The 21,417-nt window shown below is 37.2% G+C and overlaps 1 protein-coding gene across 3 annotated transcripts in view; it reads left to right on the top strand.

The window, feature by feature from the left end:
- siz (Brefeldin-resistant Arf-GEF family protein schizo) overlaps positions 1-21,417 on the top strand; it is a 54,176-nt gene that overhangs the window by 16,970 nt on the left and 15,789 nt on the right. Inside the window, exon 1 of one of the 3 annotated variants that reach the window (XM_017182553.3) lies at positions 6,543-6,625. The exons of 1 other annotated variant lie outside the window; for it this stretch is intronic. In XM_017182553.3, coding sequence (XP_017038042.1) covers positions 6,558-6,625 — 68 coding nt within the window. In that variant the 5' untranslated portion in view covers positions 6,543-6,557. Of the gene's footprint in view, positions 1-6,542; positions 6,626-17,973; positions 18,211-21,417 lie in introns of those variants that run through there. One more of the 3 variants, XM_017182551.3, reaches the window with a different exon arrangement.

Below are 21,417 nucleotides of genomic sequence, written 5' to 3'. Positions count from 1 at the left end.
TTTAACAAACTGAAAAAGTATTCCACCACATACAAAGACACGCACACAGCGAAACCGAATAAAAATCACCAGTTCGGGGGGATGCTGGGAAATTCTCTGCTCCCATTTTCACATTTCAAATTTACACACATATCGCACCTCGTCGCCGCCGTCGCCTCTCATTTTCCCCCGACTCACATTCAGATGCATCCATCCTCCCCAGAAATCTGCAATCCACGGGATGGATGTGAGGTTATTCCGAGGGAGCAAATCTCAACACAGTTTTTTTTCCCGCGTCCGTTCCCTACTTCATCGTCCTGTGGCAGTCAACATCCTCATACCTTGTCCGTAGTCCTTTGTCCTGCGACTTGTCGCAATTCTTCAACATCATGAAACAGGGGTGTAGGCAAAGGGATTGGGTTTGTTTTTTAAAAGTAACGGTATTACTATTTTAAGAAAAATCTATTCTATAAATCCATCTCATTTATGTAATTTTATTTATATAAAAGCTTCAAACTTTAAACGGAAGCATAATCTTATCTTTCAAGTTCTACATTTTGTTAAGAAATTACTAAATGTTTTTATTTTACTTCAATAATAAAGAACCTTGACCATAATTATTTAACAATCGTTTAAACAGAACCCTTATATTATTATTAAATATTTCCCCTCTCTTTAGAAATGCTTCTGCTTAATAAACTTCGAATCTAATCTAAACAAATAATTAATTAACTCATGTTACCCCCTCTGAACTTAACTCTCCCTACGCCACTGATGAGATCCAACCCCTTGGAGAGCGAGAGGAGTTTTCCCCGACTGACTGACTAACTGACGAGCCGGAGAGTTCGCTGGCATGCATTCTTTGTCCTTAAGAAGACTTGAAGTGTGGGGGCAAAAGGGATGCCGAGTGGGTGTCCGCAGAGGGGGTGGCGGGCTGAAATGTTGAATGTTGCATGCTCCATAGTGGATGCCAGCGCCTGCCACTTGGGCACTTGTGTAACAGCATTTCTGTTTGTTTTTGTGCATCTTCTAAGTCTGAGCACCCGCGTTCTCTTTTTCACCATGTCAAGATCTCTGGTGGGGTATGTTGATTAGGGAACTAGGTAAATGATTGAAGTATTTATATATACATATATCTATAATTGATTAATATTTGATAGAACAGATTAGGTAATATCTTTAAATATTGTAAAAATATTATTTCTGTTGAAATGTATTATTTTTCATTCACTTATATGATGATTTTCCCAATAAAGACTTCTGATTCTGTAATTAATCACATTGTATAGATAGATTGAAAAGGTATTTTTTTTCATTTACTAAAAATGTAATTTGACTCTTCCTTCCTGCCCGAATTAGCCAAATCATTTTGCTTTACTTTTTCTATAGCATAAAATCATTGGTGTGAAAAGTCTTATTATTATCCTCACGAAGTCGTTTCCTTTGTGACATTTGACACCGACATGAAAACGTAGATTGCATGAAATGCACTTCCCTTTTCGTTGTCACATATTTCTTTTCAAGGATGATATAAGATTTAATAGGATTTAATATTTTCCGAGTTGTACAAACTTACAAATTTCCCCCAAAAATTCTCTCTTCTTTTCGTTAGAGTATTCCCCAATTCATTAACATGATGTTCATTAATTTTTTGCTCACTGACTTTATGTGTTGCCATGCGCCACCCCAATGTTCTGCATCGTGTTCTCCATCAAGTTCTCCCGGCTTCCCTGTTCTGCCCCATATCATCTCGTTTCCCTGCTCTGTGCTCTGGCCGCCTCCAGTTCATCTGCATGATGTGTCGTGGGTACATGAAGTGCTCTTTAGCGTTTGCTGACATTTTCTCTTTTCTTTTTACTGGTTTTTTTTTTTTTTTGCAACAGAAATGAGGGGTAAATATATATAGAAGAATCGTGTAGAAGGCGCCCATGTCGTGTAGGTATATGTATATATTTATATGAATATTCAGATGGGCGGTCACTGCTCTACTTTGCTTAAAATTCGGATGCATTTTCATAATTTGTTTTTAGACTTTGCGCTGTTGGCTGAGTGAAATGTGAACTTGCATTTACCGGTGCATTCTTGAACTGTTATTTATAATTATTATGATTTTTAGTTGTACAAACATTTCCTTATTTTTTGGGAAATTATGATGATCTTTGAAAAATACCTTAAGCTAAACATAAATCATATCTCTTATAAATTTTATTGCCCAAGTCCACGACTTTGTATCACCTGATATCCCTTGAGTTACTTCCATCCATCCATATATCTAATTCCTCTTCCGATTTGATCACTAATTTACTGGCACATTAATAAGCTGATGTATCTGACAGGAAGCCAATAAGCCTTGGGGCCGTGATATGCACTGACGGAGTTCGAGGAGTAAACACACGCCTCGCTAATAACTTGTCATCTTTCTGGAACTCCATCCATCCCGACTAGTTCCTCCAGTTTCTGTGTTCCCCAATGCTCCTACTGTCCCTATGTGTGTATAGATATGTATGTACATCCACCTACCACCCCACCCACAGCCTTGGGCGTTCTCTCAATATTATGACAGCCAAGAGGGAAAATCTTTTGTTGCCTTTGCGCTTAATTCATCTCGAGCATCTCGAAGTTGGTCTTTCCTTTCGGGCTGCCTCTGCTGTCCCTCTGCAGCTTCTCTTCATCATTCTCATAATCGTCTTCAGCTTGGCGTCTTGGTCTTTTCCGCGTTTCATTTCCATTTCGAGAATGATAAAAAAGAATGTGAAAATATTGTGGCTGCTCTCTTTGTGTGTTTATTCTTCACAAGTTGGATCTTCAGTGGCGTTTTTGGAAGGGGTTCTTTTTTTTTCTTGTAATAGATACGAAGATACACTCCCAAATTTCTTTAAGAAATTAAAAATTACTACAGAGATATGTAACTCAAAACTTGAATTACTGGTTGTAGAATATTTCCTAATTAAATATGTACTTAACAATTACTACAAATATAAGGCTTAATCAAGGCTTAGTGTCTATAATTTCTACATAAATAACATAGATAATGCAAAAAGTATTTGTTAATATTATTTGTTAAAATATTCATATAAATCTCTCCCTAAAATGTATATCTGGAGCCCATCCCTGCTTCTTTATTCTCTCAAATATTCAGCTTTTGTTTGCTTTCCCTACTTTTTGTGTTGACAGGGATTAAAACTTGTTCTACTCTTATCTGCCTGAAAATTGTCTCTTCACTGTTTTTGTCTTTCTGTGTTATATTTTTCGTTATCCTCGCGTTGCAGTTGCATTTTTGATGCGCTTCATTGTCAGTTGACCCAATTTGATGGGCGTGGACCTCGGGGCAAGCAGCTCCCACACTAACACGAGCCCCCCTTTTCACTCCCTACTCCAACCCCCTTTGGAAATCCCCGCTTTTCCCGCACTGCGGCCTCCTGAAAAATTCATGTCTTGAGAAGCCATTCAGAGTTTTGAACTTCTTTCCAAGTTGATTTCTGTTCACACAATAAAATGCACGAAGTGGGAGTGCTGGGTGGGTGGTTGGTGCATTGAAAAAAAGGGAAATATAAGATTTTCTCTTTGTGGGAAACGATTAAATTAATACAAAACTAGGGTTCTTAAAATCAATAAAAATATTTATATTTATTAAAAATAAAAAGAAAATGATTTGAATTTTGTACCTAACAAATTAAGTTGCATACTTTTAGACACATTTTTAAACGTTTTAAAAAACCATGTGATTTCTGAATTACCATAGATTTATTTATATTTATATACGTTTTTTTGAACAAGGTAAATGTCAAATCACAAGGTTTTACTGGAGTTTAAAAAAAATCACCCAATCTAAGCTTTAAACTCTAGACTTCTCGGTAAACTCTAGACTAGACTATTTCTTGATATGAGCTTAAGCTATTTAAAGATAAATGGCAAAAAAAAATCAAATTTTCCTGAGTGCAGCTCACAATTGCCGCTTGCAATTACCCGTTGTTGGTGTTGTTGATGCTTTTGCCTGCCGCTGCTGTTGTTGATTATTAAATACTTATTGCTCGACTTGTATTTGAAAAGCGCGCCCAAGAATTAAAGTTGAAGGCAGACCTCTTTTGTGCAAGTGAAAGAGAGATGGGTGAGAGAGAGACCTTTGTGTTGGGTTAGATTGCATTAGGTTGCATGCAACGGGGCCATAGAAAGTGCCCCCCAAACCACACCAAACCGTACCGAACCCATTGGCAGATCCCCATGGAGAAGCCACCGCGACTTGAGCACGCACCAGACATATAGGATATATATAAATGAATTCGAAGGGTGGTGGTGTGTGCAGTTGAAGCTATCACTTTTCTGGGTTTTCATGCAGCGCTTCTTCAATAGTGGGCAAAACCATATGGGAACTGTGCCTCGGGCCTGGGACTTTGTTGGTGACCTCGGGGCGGTGGTACATGCTCCCAAACAATCCAAACTATGGTAACTATGGTAATCACCTCAATTATAATAGTCTCAATGCGATTACCCGCCAAATAACTCAATAAAAGTTGATGAACTGGGTTAGGGAAAAGATTCCCACAGCCCAGAGTAACGTTTTATTTACATTTATAAATGGGTTTTTTCCCTACGCTTGTTCTTAAATAATAAAATAAACCTTAACAAGATGTATAAAATATATAATATAATAATGTATAACAGTATAACAGAATTGGCAAATAATTATTAACAGGGTTTTATAAAAGAATTTATAGAAAATTACTAACCTTGGCCTTCTCTACTGTATTTTTTTTATAATGTATATTTTATATTTTTACAAAATGTATATTTTCTTTTTAAACTTAATTTACACACAGACTGTATATATTTAAGTCAAATTTTCATGCCTTGCATTTAAGTTCTAAATAACAAATATTAACTTCACTTAATATTAAATTTAAAATCATGTGTATATTTTTATCTATTGTTCAAGTCAGGATAATTTATTTGATTTTGTTATTAATTAATTTTTAGCAGTGTATAAGTGGCAGAGGTTTCAATGTGGCAATGCCTTTTTGGTCTCTCCAATGCTCTCGCACTCTCTGCTGTCTCTTTCCGTTTTCTGTCTCTCATTTGCAAATAAGGGTTGACTGGCGGTAAATTTCCGTTGTTATTTGCAAAAGTGCAAGGATATTCGAGAAGGGGAATATTTGAAGGATATCCTGGCGGTTGCATTACAAAAACAACATCACTTCGAACTTCTTGCGGGAAGTTGTTGTTTTTTGTGTTAATCTTATTTTATTATGATTTAAACAAAAGCCGCTAATAACTTGCAACCCCCTCGCTCACTCTCGCACCCATTCGGTCTCTTCCAGGTTCTCTTTTTCGATGTGCCCCCCCATTTGGGAGAGCCAAGAGAGAGCTCTCAGGAAATTGCGCTTAATGGTCGCATTTAGAATGATTTTTAATGTTGATTAAACTGCGTCGTAAAACTATTTGTTAAGGTTTTAGCTAGGGTCATTTTCCAACAGGCTCATTTCCCAGGCTCATCAAAAATGGCGGGGGAGTTTAATTAGTGGGAACCCCCCTTTCTACAGAGAATTTTCCCCACCGAGTAATTTCGGGAGCACAGACATTTTCCGCTGCAGTTTCGCCCCCCACACACAGCTGCATTTTGTGAATTTTGCAACCCCCTTGTCGCTGTCGGCGAAGAAAAACAAAAAGAAAAACAACCCGCACTTTGAGACATCTGTCGAGTTTCTCTCTCTTAATGTGTTTTTCTCTCTGTCCGCTCATTTTTCTCTCACAGAGAGAGAGAGAGAGAGAGCGCCAGGAGCCGCTGTGGCTGCCGTCGACGCCTTCAGTAATGGAAATATTTCAGCCAGAGCTCAGTCAGTACTCCATTTCAGTCAGTTAGCCGACGTTAGTTTTTCGCAGACGCTTTTCCGCCTAGCAGTATTTTTGTAGCCCACCCAATAAATATATAAAATGCTTTCTAATTAGCAGGACTATTAGTAAAACACCAATCCAAATTAGTAATTAATATAGGCATACCTATGGAAATATTTAGAGAATTACATATTGAAGTGCCGCGGTATTTCGGGCCGAATAATTCGCAAAAGTAACCCGGTGTGTATGTATTCGCCTGTCTGCCTCAGTCCATTATCCCTTCAAAACACACACACACACACACACATACCGCACACTCACAGCATATATTTTATATATCCTTATACATACATATATCGGCAAATTAAAAATATATATCGCGAAACAAAAAAAGAGGAAAGAGAGTCAAGTAGACAGACTTCAAAGTGAAATTCCCCCATTCAAACGACGCGACTTTATTGATTTTTCGTCATTTTATCGGTGCCAAAGTGTTTGTAATATACCGTCCATACAAAAAAACAACAACAACAAAACAGAGCAAGAACCTAGTTCCCTAGAACACAAAAACGATTCCGTTTCACTGAACACTCCTGCCTTAACTATATTTACCTAATACATAATTGAAAAGGAGCGGCCAAAACGACGGAACACTCACTAGTTAAGGGACTAAGCCACTGTCCTTGTCCCCCATTTAACCACCACACAACAGAAAAAGTAAAAGCCAGGGAAAATCGGAAAATATCAGCAAAATGAGCAGCTACACTGCCGCCCAATATTACAAGACCACCAATATGATTACCTCCAATGAGATTTACTGGTAAGTGCCTTGTTCTTGCCCCTCGGAACTGAGTGTTGTTTTACAAAGTTTAAGGGCATTTCTAGGGGGGGCCAACTTAAAAGTTGAAATTGCCATAATTTGATGAGAATTTTTGGAAGAAACTTTGTTGAATCGAATTTAAGGACAAATCGAACAAAATTCTATGGTATTGCAAACAACACATTTGAACTCTTCGACTCTTTTATAAATATTTATGTCCATGATTTGTTTTCATTAACATTCTTTGTTAAAAATAGAATAAAAATCATATATATTTATGCAAGGCTTGTAGGGCTATTTTTATGCCAATAAAGTCAAATATATCATTTCAACGAACTAAATTTTATGTTGTTGATGGGATATAATCAGAGCTTGCAAAAAACTGTCGACCGTTTCTAGTTGTCTGCATATATATGTCTCTCTCTCACTCTTTACGAAAAGACTCAGAGAGCACCCGTTCATGAGTTCTTGGAATCAGCTCGCGCGCGTTCAGAGCGAACTCGTTTTTTTCTATTCTGTTTTGTTTTGGTTGTCCCATGAACCGTGGTCAGTGAACAAAAGTCTTTTGCGTATGTATTGGAATACATTCACACGCATAGGCAAGCAAATCCTTAAACGTTTAGTTGCGATTTAAAAACAAAATTGTCTAAAACTTTTCTATTCTTTTTAATAGCATTTTGTTATATGGACACTTGTTCACAAAAATAAATAAATAAAAAAAAAAACAAACAAAGGTGAAGACCGTTCGCGCTGAGCTGTTCGGTCCCTTGGTCTTTTGCTGGCTCTCTGTGTGCGAACGTTTCTCGTCCCGCTCTTTACGCACGGCTCATTGAAAGGCCGAAGCAAAAAGAGCTCAACGAAAAGCGTTCAACAAAAAACCGAAATGAAGACAGCAAAACTCCCTTGCTCTGAACGAGAGCGAGAGAGTATGATCTTTTTCGGTTTTACTCGCAACGAGAGCACAGGAAAAACCCCGTCAACAGTTATTTGCAAGCTCTGGATATAATATAAACAGCCGAGGAGATATACATACAGTTTTAGACTATTTGGATGCAAACTATATATTTTCCTTTTTTTATTATAAATTTTATTATAAATTTCAATAAAATCCCAGAAAATTGCTTTTTCGTAACTTTTATTTCTTAATCATTTGTCAGATCCTTATTACAAGAGTTGAATTTCTTTGTTAGATTAAAAAACCATGAAACTACTACATACAGAATTGCAATAAACTTTGTAAATATAATTTTTTGGCAAGTGTATTATCCTTTTTGTTGCACTTGTAAGAGCTCTGTCTGCCCACGCCTGCCCCCGCGTAGTTTTTTTTCCAGCTAAAGTGGCAGAGTTCAAGGTTCGATTAGTTAGGCCCGAGGACAATTGTGACGCAATTGCTCTCTGTTTCAGTCTCTCTGTGTTTCTCTCTCTCTGCTCGGCAGCTTCACCGGCCACGCCCCCGCCCACATTGCTGCTGCCGCTGCCGTCTTCCTTTTTTCGGCCCCATCAATAGTGCAATTTTGACGCGCTACACAATGCCCACACACGACGTCGATGATGCTTGGAAAAATCCCATATCCCCGAACTTATCCCCAGCACCATTTCCATGGCTTTTGATAGCCACAAAAGGTCGAAACGCCCACTGTAAACGCCCTCGCATCATAGCCAAGTTTTCCTCATCCGTGGGCGTCTCTCTCTCTGTTTTTCTCTTTCCCTCTCGAAGTCTCTCGCTTCCCAAAAAAAGTTGCCAACGAGTTTGTTAATTTACTGAACTATGCTGCGTATTTTCAGACAATATTTCTATGCATTTTATATGAAAAGTATTTGTTATGCACTTTTGCAATATGCATAAGCATTTTGTGAATTTATTTTTATGCAAAAGTTATGGAAGTGGAATTTATTGTAAAGTGTTTCAAGTTTTAACAGAAATAGTTTGCCCAGAGGGCTGCCACGGAAAATTGTCAGGAACGTCGAAAAGTATGCAATAAAGTTGGCAACAAATGTGGCATAGTGCCAAAGATAGCTGCATAGGTGGCGCCATCTGATAGTTTTGGCAGACGAAAAAGTTTTCCATTATTTAACAAAAAGAACTATTAAAACCAGTCACAACAAAGTATTTTTGGCTGAACGAACTTGTTGTACCAATTAAGGAATAGCTTTTTATTTTTCAGCATTGAAACTAGAGTGAAAATCGTAACGAAAATGTAAAGAATACACCATTTAAGTGGCACACTAAATATTAACCATATATGTATATATTTTTTTTATTTATATAAAATGATTTAAATGTTTATACCTCAAAATAACATTTTAATATAAATATTCTTGTGCGATATTCATTGAAAAATACTCGAAAAAAAGTAATCTCCAAAGAATTACTTCAATCTCAATGAGCAGCCACGGAAAATTCGTAAAATTTCATTCTATTCGGCTTGTCTTTCTACTCGTAAACCTTGAACCTTGGCATTTTTCGTACATAAAATAACATAACAGTATATATAATGTTGTTTTGCAAGCGGCAGGCATTAGGTATTAGGCATGAGTGGGTGGCATTATGTAGATGGCGGATGGTACGATATAACCGGCAGAACTCCCACGGCGAAGGCACGCGCATGAGAATTCCAGCGATAAACACGTGATTATATGTACATAACCCTCAATGGGTCTCTCGGCGGCACAGCAGACATAGCATTATCTAATCCAGCAATAACGCAGTGCTCCACGGAGAATTACATTTGTTGGGACTGACCAACTGGGCTTACAATATCCGGGTTACAATGCGAGATAAGCAGGTGTTATAGTTGATAGTTGGGTATGGGGAACAAACGAAAATGTTTTGTTCTTTTAATCGATCAAAAAACAAAGATATTGCACAGCACTCACAACATTTACGTTGTTAAATGAACCATTGAGATAATGTTCCATTTAATTGTAAAAAGATTATATAAAGGAAGTAAAGTAAATATTCTTACAATGCATTGTAAACACATCTTTATTGCTTTTATGATGTAGTTAAAACTCTTTAAAGCCAAGTTTGTTTTGCAAAGCCTTACAGTTGAATTAGTTGTCTAGAGAGCCGTTTTATTATCATGCTAAACACAACAATAACTTCGTGGTTAAGTATTTAAGTACAACAATGGAGACTAGTAATTTATATATTGATATATATTGAAACCCAAAATAATTTACGTTAACGTTCAATATTCCGATCTCGAATATCAAAACATGAAATATATGGATACAAATGTACATATGTGTATATGCATTAAAGCAGCTAATTATCTTTGAAAAATAAACGTGAACAACAAAATTGTTTATTTATAAGTGCGCATAGCAATTGGGTAGAGTCATGTTTTCATTGCCATTATCAAAATCTATAAATTCCCTGGCAATCGGTAGCTACAAACAAAAGCTGCTGAGAGGGAATGCGAAATATTGGCAGCTATTTACTATATGTACTAATGCTCTTCCGGAAAAATATATAGATTAATATGTATCTTACTCACAGAATTGCATAATGCAAATATGCAAATATGCTTTTCGAATCGTAGATTACTATATGAGTAACAAATCAATTAAATTTAATTGCATTTCTCCCTTTTGTTTGGACTTCCTCGTAAGCGCGTGTTATTCAATACGAGACCCGGCATTATTCCGATTACTGGGATAGCTGCTGCTGCTGCAACTGTTTGACATTTCCCCTCGATTTCCACGCGATGGGAAGTGTTTTTCCTCTTTCTTTCCCTGCTCATTACACTCAAATCGCTTTACTGCCAGCGACTTTTCCAGTAGTTGAAAGTCGTGGGATTACTTAATGACTTTCTCACTTTTACCACCAGCGCTACCACTACTGCCTCCATTGTTGACTTGTGGTGGTCTCGTGGTCCCGTCTTGGTGCCCTATTCCGCGAGGTGATTACCCCTAACTCGCTGGCCGGACAGTGATTATACTACTCCGATTACTCCACGTGACCCACAGCACTCTCGTTTCATGATTTTCCGACGTTCATTTACTTTGCTTTTACGTTTACTTTTGGTCCAGCGCTAATTGAGTGCCAGACTCCCGACTCCCGATTGATAAACCGAATAGCAAAGTGGAAGTTAAATGCAAGCCTACATATATTCGAAAACACTGAAGAAATTGTTTCGTTTTTGTTTTTTGGGAAATCTTTGTGAGGTTTTAGGTAAAATGTATTTAATTTTTGAAATATAACATAATTTTTATACAAGGAAACGAATGAAAACATTGATAAATTAGCAATTTATTCTCTTATTTAACCAGATTATTAATTTTATTTAATCTATGCTATTTTTCACAGTGTAGATGTGAAATCAAATAGCTTACTTCCCGTTTCAACTGGATCTTCTTCTCCTTTTACCCCCTATACCACAAGTATTTGTTTTCTAGGCATCTGGGTTTGTAGGCCTAATGCAAAACAGCAAATAAATTCAGATGAGGTGCTGGCTGCATGGCCGAAATCGCAGACCCGACCGAGCATCATCGTTGCCGCTGCCTGAAAGCATCTAAATTAAAGTGCGAAACCAGTTGGGGAAGTTGACGTCATGTGCATGTAGGCGGCCGGGGGAGGGACATTGATCAAGGGGAGTGGTAATCAAAAGGGGAGGGAAGGCGGAAAGTTGCCGGTTTGCCGGTTGGCAATACAAGTTAACCAGTTCTTGCAGCAGTTGCCGTCGTCGTCCTAGTTATGTATGAGCCAAATTTCTTGGAGCCGGCTTTTAGTCTTTCAGCTCGAGTATCGGGCTTCTTGAATGCGCCACTCCCTCCCCACCCGCGAAATCACAAAATACATGCACAATAAGATAAAAAGTTGCGCTATCTATTTAAAAAGTTGATTATTTAGAAGGAGAATTTCTGGTTGTGAGGCAGTTTATGCTAGGAATAAAAAATATATGTTTTGAGCATATCAAAAGTACACATGTTACATATTATATACGAAGTTTATTTAATGCTATATAATATGATTTTACATAATATTTAAATATCATATTTAACCCATAATTAATCAATTTAAACGATCAAATGCAGCTTTCAAATTCCATAGATTTCTTTTGTGTGTACCCAAAGCCAGAACCATCTGAAAAGTGCTTTTTGTTTCGCTTAGATTTCCTTTGTTGTTTCTTTTGTTGAGTGCTACTGCTGCTGCTGCAGCTTTTGCTTTTTCAGTTGCCCAATTCAGCAGCAATTTCAGACTTGGACGCAGACGCATTGTTGTTTCTCGCAGTTGGCTCGGTAATTTGCATTGAATTGAAAAGCTGACGAAATGCAGCCTGGCAATGCAATTTCTATAGAATTAATCAGACTTGCCCTGCCAGGGCTTTGAATTTACCTGGTGAAGTCGAGCGATCAGTAGGAAAGCATTGACCCATGGATCAGATACAATGTGTACATAATTACATGGTAATACATATGGGAAATCAGAGCTTCTGTTGAAGTATTGGGTTTAGAGAAAAGAAAACACATATCAAATGATCAGTTATTCAATATTGAAAACAATTTTCTAGAGATTAAATAATATCAATTTCTTTAAGTTATTCGTTCATCCGTAATGTTAATAAAAGCAAACACTTTAAACACTATAAATTTACCTTAAACTTTGAGCCACCACGAACTCAAATAGATTCATAAAAAAATAAAAGATATTGTGTAATAACAATCAAGCATCACCAATTGTCATGGTCTGAACAATTACCAATCGTGGTTTCTACCTGTATTACTCAACCGTCCTGTCTTTTTGCTATTTCAAGACTCTTTAAGGTTCATTAGCTTCTGTTCAGAAAAGGCGACAAACAATAAAGCCAGCAAAAGAAGAACTCAAATTAGAAGAAAGGCAGCCCAACATTCCCCAAACCGCCAAAAATAGTAAATGAACAATCTGAAATTCGCATAATGAATACCATTTCTGAGTTGGATTATGCGAAGCTCCCGGATTTGTATTTATCCAAGCGATTTCAGCGCCAAACAGCTTGTAAAAAGAAGATGCCACAAGAAGTACGAGAAAACAAAGGAAAATTGAAGAAATTCAATTGGCCAAGATGCAGACGAAAACTAATATTAATAAGCTGTTAATAGCTTGTAAACATGAATTTTCCAATGAAAAAATATCAAAATGAAAATCGATGGGGGAAAAGCGCAAGCCGTAATCATAAACAGACACCTACACGGCGAAGAATCTTTTTTAATTGTAGTTTTATGTTGAGATACAATACCTTATTGATTTTTTTTAAATAAAAAAGTATCTTATCTTATGCTTTTATTAAGAAATTTTGGATTGATTATTAAATTACTTAAATATATAAAGATTATTCATTAAAATTGTGTGTAAACTCCGAATTATATACATAAGTTATAAAAAAATCGTATATAATTTCAATATTTTCATATATACTACGAAAGTTAAAAGTTTCAATTACGTTTAGTTAAAAATACTTGTAAATTTTTGTAATTATTGCTAGACAAATTCCCCATTTTGCGAATATTTTTCCTCTCTGTAGAACAGTGGGTGATGGCAGGCTGGTGGCTTTGGTTTTGTGGGCGTGTGATACGTGATTTAGAGCCTAACGAGCGCTGCAGAACCCTTGTGGGCGAACTTTCCCATTGTGCCACTTGAGCAGCGAGCGATTCGGCCGCCGCTCGTTGATTGATGAAGGCGCCAGTGGCGGCGGCATGGAGGCAGCTCAAAAAAAAATATATATATATACAAAAAATCAAAAACAAAAAAAGCTCAGCCAATGGGCAGCCCAGCGAAAGGGGGAGTTTGGGGCTTTTTTCTTTCTTTCATTCATGGCCAGCGAAGTGCAAGTGAAAGTGAAGTCCCAGCGATTCCGATTCCAATGAGTACTCGTACTCGTACTCGCACTCGCATTCGTACTTCATGAAACCACAAAAATTTCCCACTAACATAATTTTGTTGTATCTTTGGTATCTTTTGTATCTTGCACCCCTTCCCCAGTTGTTTCTCTTTCAGGTTTTCTTTCAACATTTTCATTTGTATCTCATCATCCGTCACTGGCTCATCTTCGTCTGCTATAGTTTTGATTTAATTGAATGAAAAACAAAAAAATTAAGATCTATTCGGGCAACGAAGTTTTGGGTACCCTATAGAAGTTATCATTCTTATGATGGTTTTATGTTTCTATGATCTTGTATTGTAGTTTGATGTTTATCAAACTTTTGTAAGATTGTTTACAATTTTATTAAACAGATTCTGGTGAAGTTTTACTTTAATTTGTATTTAATTCTTATACTTATGATACATTATTAGCACTCTTGTAGGATATATGTTACTTTATATATTTTTTTGAACTGTATAACCTTATCGAAAGGCAAATCCTTCCATAAATAGACCATATAAGACGACGTCTTTAAATCGAATTCGAATTAAAATCTGTGAAAGTGAAACGAGAAAAGACCTTTAATAATGCCCCAAGTGCATGAACAAAAAAAAAAAAAATGCGAGCAGTGGAAAGCCCTAATGACAGAGTCGAGGGAATCTCAATCGTGATATGGTCGTGATCCGATCCCCGGACCGATATCGGCCCTGTCAGGCTTCATTAGCCGCGCTCCCGAGACTCGCGCACTAGTAGCATTGTCTCGCATTTTGTCTCCCAGCGTTCACTTTCTAATGAGCCCGAAAGCCGGCAATGTGCAGTATATATACTATATATGTACATATATACTAAAGTAGGTATAGTAGGTAACCCGTGTAGCCATGACCGAATGAGCGATGCGATTCAATGGCCCCGCGGCAAGTTGAAGGTAAGTAGTCATCGGTCGGCTATATAGGGGTTAGGTGGCGTTCAGTGGGGGGAAGGGAAGAAAACTATAAGCTCTCGCAATCGTTTTGCTGGGTTTCTGTTTTGGGGCGGACCCGAAGGTCTGCTGGGTTGGCTGTATTTTGAATAGGCTCCTCTCTTTCCCACCATCCCCGGCGCCGCCCTTTGTGCCTGCTCACAAATTGGGTTCAAAATGCCTAAGGTCAGGCGAGCAAATAAGGAGGGGTTTTCGAGGGGGAAAACGAGGTAATCGCATAGTTAGTAACTACACACAACAGAGCTTTCGCGATGTTTACTAATGAAATATAAAATGCGTTTCATATGCCAGTGGGGAGGTTCAACAGTTGGGTTTGGAAATAAAATATAGAGATATTGAAAGGTAACGAAGAAAAGTAACATATATTAAGAAATGAAGAATATAAAAGTTTTATAGAACTTCCTTATACTTCAGTGTTACTTACAATAAAAAACAAGCTTCTTTAGGCCTTTAATCTGGTCTCTGTATTGTTTGGTTTTGCTTAATATATACTTTATTGTTTAAAATAAATTGTTCTTCATTCCTTTATTTGTTCTAGGTTCTGTATTGTTCTTTACTAGGTCATATCGTCTTCTTTTCTGTTTTTTTTTCTGGCTTAAAACTCCTGACAAAAGCTTCTTTGTATCTTTACCAGATGACTCACAAATCAACGAAAATTAGAATTTAATTAAACACTTTTCCTCCGCTCGTATACTTGGAGCCATTACAATTACCCCCGCTGATAGACCTGAGGCTTAATTAAAATCCCTTTGGCAACCCTCGCCGCTCCGCGGGATTTGTTGTTTCTTGGGGGCTGTCATCATCGTTGACGGTTGTTTATTGTTTCATAACAGCTGAGACTCGGCCCAGACAAGTATGGCAAATGGGTTTGTGTACCTTGTACCTAATGCGTTAATATCAGCCAGCCTCAGCTGGGTTTGGAGTCATAGGAAGGCAGAGGAAGGAAGCGGCCAGAGGAGTGAGCAGTGGGCAAAAGTTTTGGTTTTATGTGTGCATATGTTTACGACTTGAGTTTTAACGATGCCGCTGCTATGACAGCGTCAGCAGCATGCAGTGAAAGAAATAATATACCTAATATATCATAAATCACAAATGTTTAAAGAAGCAAGAAACGATTATTAATCATGCATTTTTGTGGGTTCAATCTGCATTGGTAAACACTTTAAATATCTATGTTAAGTTGACATTAACTTAAATAATCATTTGACAAGACAATTAAGTCTTAGTCAAAATTGTTTTCGGTGCAGCAGCAGGTTTCAATGAAAAGTCAAAACAGGCCGCAGGTCCGGATATAAATGGTTTGTTGTCTGAAACACACTCACACACACCGTGAGACAATCATACACATCATACACTCCACACATCATTCAGCACACACAACACAGTCATCGGGCTTAACGCTCAGCTTGGCTCAGCCGCTCAGCCGCTGAGCGGACTGAGGCGAAGCCGAAGCCAGTGAGGCATTACGCTGCCCATTTTGTTAGCGGGCCGCCGCAAGCGACTAACTACCAACAACCAACCGCCAACTACCAGCGCACGTACAACTACCAAGTAACCGCCATGCACACATGCCTCTCCCTCTCTGTCTCCATCTCCATGTCCATATGGCTTATAGCACATGGACGTCAATAAAAAACATCGGCAGTAAAGCGCCCCCGCTCGCCCTTCAGCTTGGTGCGGTTCGCTCGGTTCGTGACTCACCTGAGCGTAACGTAAGCTCAGCTTATTGTTCGACTCTGAGCGCAGTCACAATCGATATACCCTCTCTGTGTAGGGTACTATATTCTTGGCCCTAATTGTGCAACGCAAGGGGGTTGCATTTTTTGAGACTTTAAGGTATTAAATTTCATTTCACACATGCGATCAGGGGTTCAATTTTAAGAGACACTAACTACCTTCTACATCAGATAAGCATCTGTTTAATAATCGGTTAAGTTCGTATTTTTATAATACGAAGACTACGTACTTTAGAAATTAAAGAAATAGAAACTCTTTGACCAAAGGTTATTTAATTATTCAGAAAAAGGTGTGTCCTGGCCTCAGGGGTTAAAATTAAAGGTTCTTAAGTACGTAACCATAAGTTTAAAACATGTTATACATTTAAAATTGATTCAGCTTTGCCTTTTTAATTGTCTAAATTTTTGTGTATAAAATTGAGAGCTGCCAACTTTTTAATATTTAAAATACTATTTATAATTCGCAACCTGTTCTTGCGTCCTTAAGAACAGAAAGGTTTGGATGGTTAGCTTGATCTTATCTGTATTATATAATACATTTTTACTCAAATCGCTTTTAAAGGGTATCAAATCTACAATCTTTTAAATCTTCGCTCTTGTAATAATGCACCAGCTGTTTTTCGCTCTCCGAGAGCTAAAAGCTATGCTCTCTTCGCTCTTATTCCATACACCAATTTGAAGACTGTCTTGGGAGAGTGTTTTTCGTGTCGTTTGCATACAAATTTACACCTCTTTACGACTGCTTGTCGATTTATGTGTGTGCGTATAGTGTTTTCGGATCTGTTTTGCAATTACCCAATCGGACAATGGAGCTGAGAAGTGGGAAAAACACAGTGCAGCGCGAAGATCTCTGGAAACTTTTCAACTTTTCAGCTCCTCAATTTGAATTGAGTTCGTTTTCGCTCGTTTAAAAATGCAAATAATGTGGATATAATTGAGAGGTTTACTTTCTAGTGGCGGCTGCACTTTAATAATGGCTTATATAATGTCAATTAGGCCCACTGTGACAGCACACGTCAACGCTTATGACGCTTCACCTGTGTGCGAGAGAGCCAGATTTAATGTGCAGGTAAAATGCACAGGTGTGTGAGTGCCATTGGGGGTTAAAAAAAAGTGAATTTTGTAGTTTCCCATTGTCTAATTTTCGTTATTATTCATTTAAATATATGTATATTTTTTGTTAAGGTTTTGTAGTTACAGGAAGTAAAAAAAAAAGTTCTCGAAGTACAGTTTTTGTAAGTAAGGGCTAAAATAATATATTCAATATTTATCATATAAAAAATATATCTCATTTTAATTATTATATATTTATAATATTTATTGTACCAGTACACTTTTATAAAAAAACACAAAAGGCTTTAAACTAATTTTTAAATTCAAACAAATATTCAACTGTTAATATTATAAGTGAATAAAGTAAATAATGTCAGTATATTATATATATTTAGGTAGAATAAAAAAACAACCTTAACGCCAAACCTTTTTTCCCCAATCTTTTTTCGGATTATCTAATTTCTTTTTGCTTAAATTTTGCAAAAACCGATCAAGTGGAAAATACCAGCTTAGTACCTTTGGTAATAATAATGGCAACAATATTAGCTTTTTCTAAGTGGCCCACAAACTTGGCTATTGGCAATAACAACAATGAACACCAACAACAACAAGAGTCACAACAACACCTCCTCTCCACCCATACAGCTGCACTCGCACTCGCGCGCTCTTTTTTCTCCCAACCAAGCTCCGGATACCGTTTTGTGCCTCTGCCTCTCGCAGTCTTTTTCAAAGCTTCGGAGGCAGCACACGCTCTTCGCTTAGTCGCTCGTCGTTACACCTTTCGCTGTCGCCGAACGCCGTCGCCGTCTGCAGCGCAGCTCGCGGCGCAGTCGCTGATCGTGTGTGTGTTTTTATTGTTATTGTTTCAACGCATATATTGTTCAATTAATGAACGAAAAGCTGAAAAAGTTTCGATTTCAAAATTGAATTTTTAATAAATTCAATGCAAATAGATGTGCAAACAAAATAAAAGTGAGTGTGTGTTAGTGCATGTTTGTGAGTGCTAAATGAAAGGAGGAAAAAAATGAATATAATATTGCGAAAATTCCCTATACGCACTTTGTTGTTGTTTCTGTTGCAAATTTGTTGTCAAGGCGAGTTTGTTTATTAATTTGACATCGTTGTGTGTCCCCATGCCACAATAAAAGTAATCAAAAAAACGCACAGAAATACACAAAGCAATAACACCAAACACAGCCGAATAAAGCAAAACGGAAACCATGAAACAAAAAGCAAAACAAACCAACAACAACAATATTTGATGTATAAAATAAAATATAATTAAAGAGAAAATCGCCTTTCTCCAGAGTCGAGTATCACAAAAACAATAGTGCCGCCGCCAACAGCAACAAAAACAACTAGATACAGTGAACACTAGCCAGAAACTGAACACTGTGCTATATATTTCATTCAGAAAAGAATATATATTCGAAACGAAGACCTTCAAACTGTCTTGTACCCCAACTAAGACTGAAATCCCTTAGTAATTCACCAAATAAATATTAATGATTACGCGATGTCTAGTCACAGATCTTTTTAATAATTTGTACAAACAATTAGTTTTGTTTCTTCATACTTTATTAACTTTTATAAACTGCACAGTTGTTAGTTCTTGAAAAAAGAAAGAACTCCATCCTACTGTATATCTATTTTAATTTTACAAGAACGCCACGTTTACGACAGGGATGCAAACCCCATATCTTGGCTGCTCCTTCCATTGAATCATTTTAATCAACAACTAAAGCAAGCATTTCATATTCCACAGTACACTGTACCAAGAGTTCACTGCTTACAACAGCAGCGGGTGCGAAAGAGAAAGAAACAGTGGGAGGAAGGGAGGTGGAGCAGCGGGATCGGTAGAAAGAGCGGGATCCACGGCCACTGCCCCGTTACGTTTCGGCAAACACACGAAAAATAAAAAAAAAATACAAAAAATCCAACACAACATAAATCGTGTGTGTGAGTTTTTTTTTTTTTTTGTATATTTTCGAGTGTGGTGTGGATCCAACTGGAAATTTCTATTATTTTGTAATTGAATACGCAGCAAGTGCTGTGTACTATATTTTCAAAGTCGAAACCTGGAGGCATATTCCTTTGAAAAATGCTGAAAAAAATAAAACAAAAAGGCATACCTTCCACAATCAGGAATTGACCGCCAAAATCGCTGATTCATTGCAAATTTACTTTTGAATCACCTTTTTAATGGCACTTAAAATGCAACAAACGAAACGTTTTTGAGGATTTCTTCTTCATTTTGGTTCAGACTTGAGAACTTTGCCAGCAATGTTTACATAATCATTTTTTCAGAGATTGAATTTCTCGGTATGAAATCTTTGTTGGAATAAACACGTGTGTAGTCTTCCCATTTTAATGTTATAGTTCGCAAGAGACTTACATAAAATCTAGAACAGAAACCACATTAGTTTCGGGTTACGTATTTAGTTCCAGATTTTAAGAGTAATCTGAACGGCAAATCAAAAAATATCCATCCAAGTTTTTTTTTAATAATTAAAAGAATTTAACATCTTAATATATTTTATAATATATTGAAATATATTTATTGAAAAAAGTAAATTTGACTTATTTTTTATAGATACACAAAAACTTTCTTTTTAAATTCTTTTAAAAAACCCAATTTTTTAAACCTTAATCTATAAGTTATCTCACGTTTTTTCAATAAAAATAAAAATATTCCACAAACATTTTTGTTTGAGTGACTAACCTTTTTGTGTCGTTTTAAACTGTTTTTGGTGCTTGATTTTCTTAATCAGCTGATTCAGAGTGGTAAACAAAGCTTGGAAAGCCGTTGATCCGAAAAAAATAAAGTCAATCTTGAAGATGCTCTTCAGAGAGTGCTTTTCATCTCAGCTCTTTCTCTTTCATCTCCTCTCTCTGATGCGTTTTCCAGTGCGTTTCAATCATTTTGCTTTTGATTTTGATATTGAGTTTGTCTTTTTGACTTTGGCTGTCTGCTGCAGTTGCAGACTTTTGCTGTTGCCTTTGCCTTTTGGCCAGGCTTGTATAATCGCTTGCCACCCAATTACGCTGCGTCGCCGCATTCGACGTTTGCTGCACACTCTGTTTCCACTTCCTCTTCCGCTCGCCGAGAAAATGGCTAAAAGAGAGGAAGACCGATTGAGAGAGAGAGCTCGAAAGAGTGCATCAAGAGAGGGAGTGTGTGTGGTGCGCCTGTGTGTTGTTGGTGCTTTTTGTTACGTGCGCCGTTACTAATGACACGAAAGTGAATAAAAAGCATTGAGCACGGGCTGTCTGCCTGTCCCTCTTCCTCTTCTTCTACACCTTCTTCCGCCCCACCGCCCCGCGTCAACTTCCCATTCACCTAAAATACTGCAGACAGAAAAAAATCAATAGAATCATTGATCAGTTTGAGAAAATTTACACACATATTTTGAAATACAGTTATATTATTCAAATATGTCTTCTAATGTACATATTTATTTTCTTATTTTTGATATATATTTTAAGAATACAATGCATTTCCAAGAAATACAACTTTTATTTATCGCATTTGCTTATGCATTTTTTTTCTGTGCAGCAAACTCCCCTCTGCGAGAGCGAGAGAGCGTACAACAAATAATTATAAATTAAATAATTATACAACACAAGCAAGAAAAAACAGCTTTGCAACTGATTGTGGCTGCCGTTTCTGCTGTTTTTGTTCCAGCTTCTGCTGCTCTTACCTGCATTTGCTGCTGCTTTTGCCGCTTTTGCTGCTCGTGCAGTGGAACACCTGTAAAACAAAGGCAGCTCTGCTATCTGCAGCAGCGGCAGCAACAGAAATAAGAGCTAGCTTCTATATATCAGCTACTATAGGAACCCTAGTCTCGGTCTCGCTGTCGTGCTCCAGAGCGGATGCAGCTCGGGCTAACTATATAAACAGTGGTTGCTCTCCAAGCTTAACTCCAGAATACAATTAAAATTAATGGCGCCAATAAGCTTAAATAGACAGGAGATTGTAAAAAGAAACACAAAAAAGGCAGTTTTTTTTATCCGATTTGATAGGTAACATTTTCAAACAAAAGTGGAATTTGTACTTAAGGTTTACCATTTTATTATAATTTGTACTTAGAACCCCCTTTGCTTAAGTAATCAACTCAATCGAAATAAAATACTTTTATTTAAATGAAGTGACAAGTCAATTTAAAAAAATGCTTTTGT

Source organism: Drosophila kikkawai, chromosome 3L (assembly GCF_030179895.1).
Source record: "Drosophila kikkawai strain 14028-0561.14 chromosome 3L, DkikHiC1v2, whole genome shotgun sequence".
NCBI classification, from domain to species: domain Eukaryota; kingdom Metazoa; phylum Arthropoda; class Insecta; order Diptera; family Drosophilidae; genus Drosophila; species Drosophila kikkawai.
This window is presented reverse-complemented; position numbering and strand designations above follow the sequence as displayed.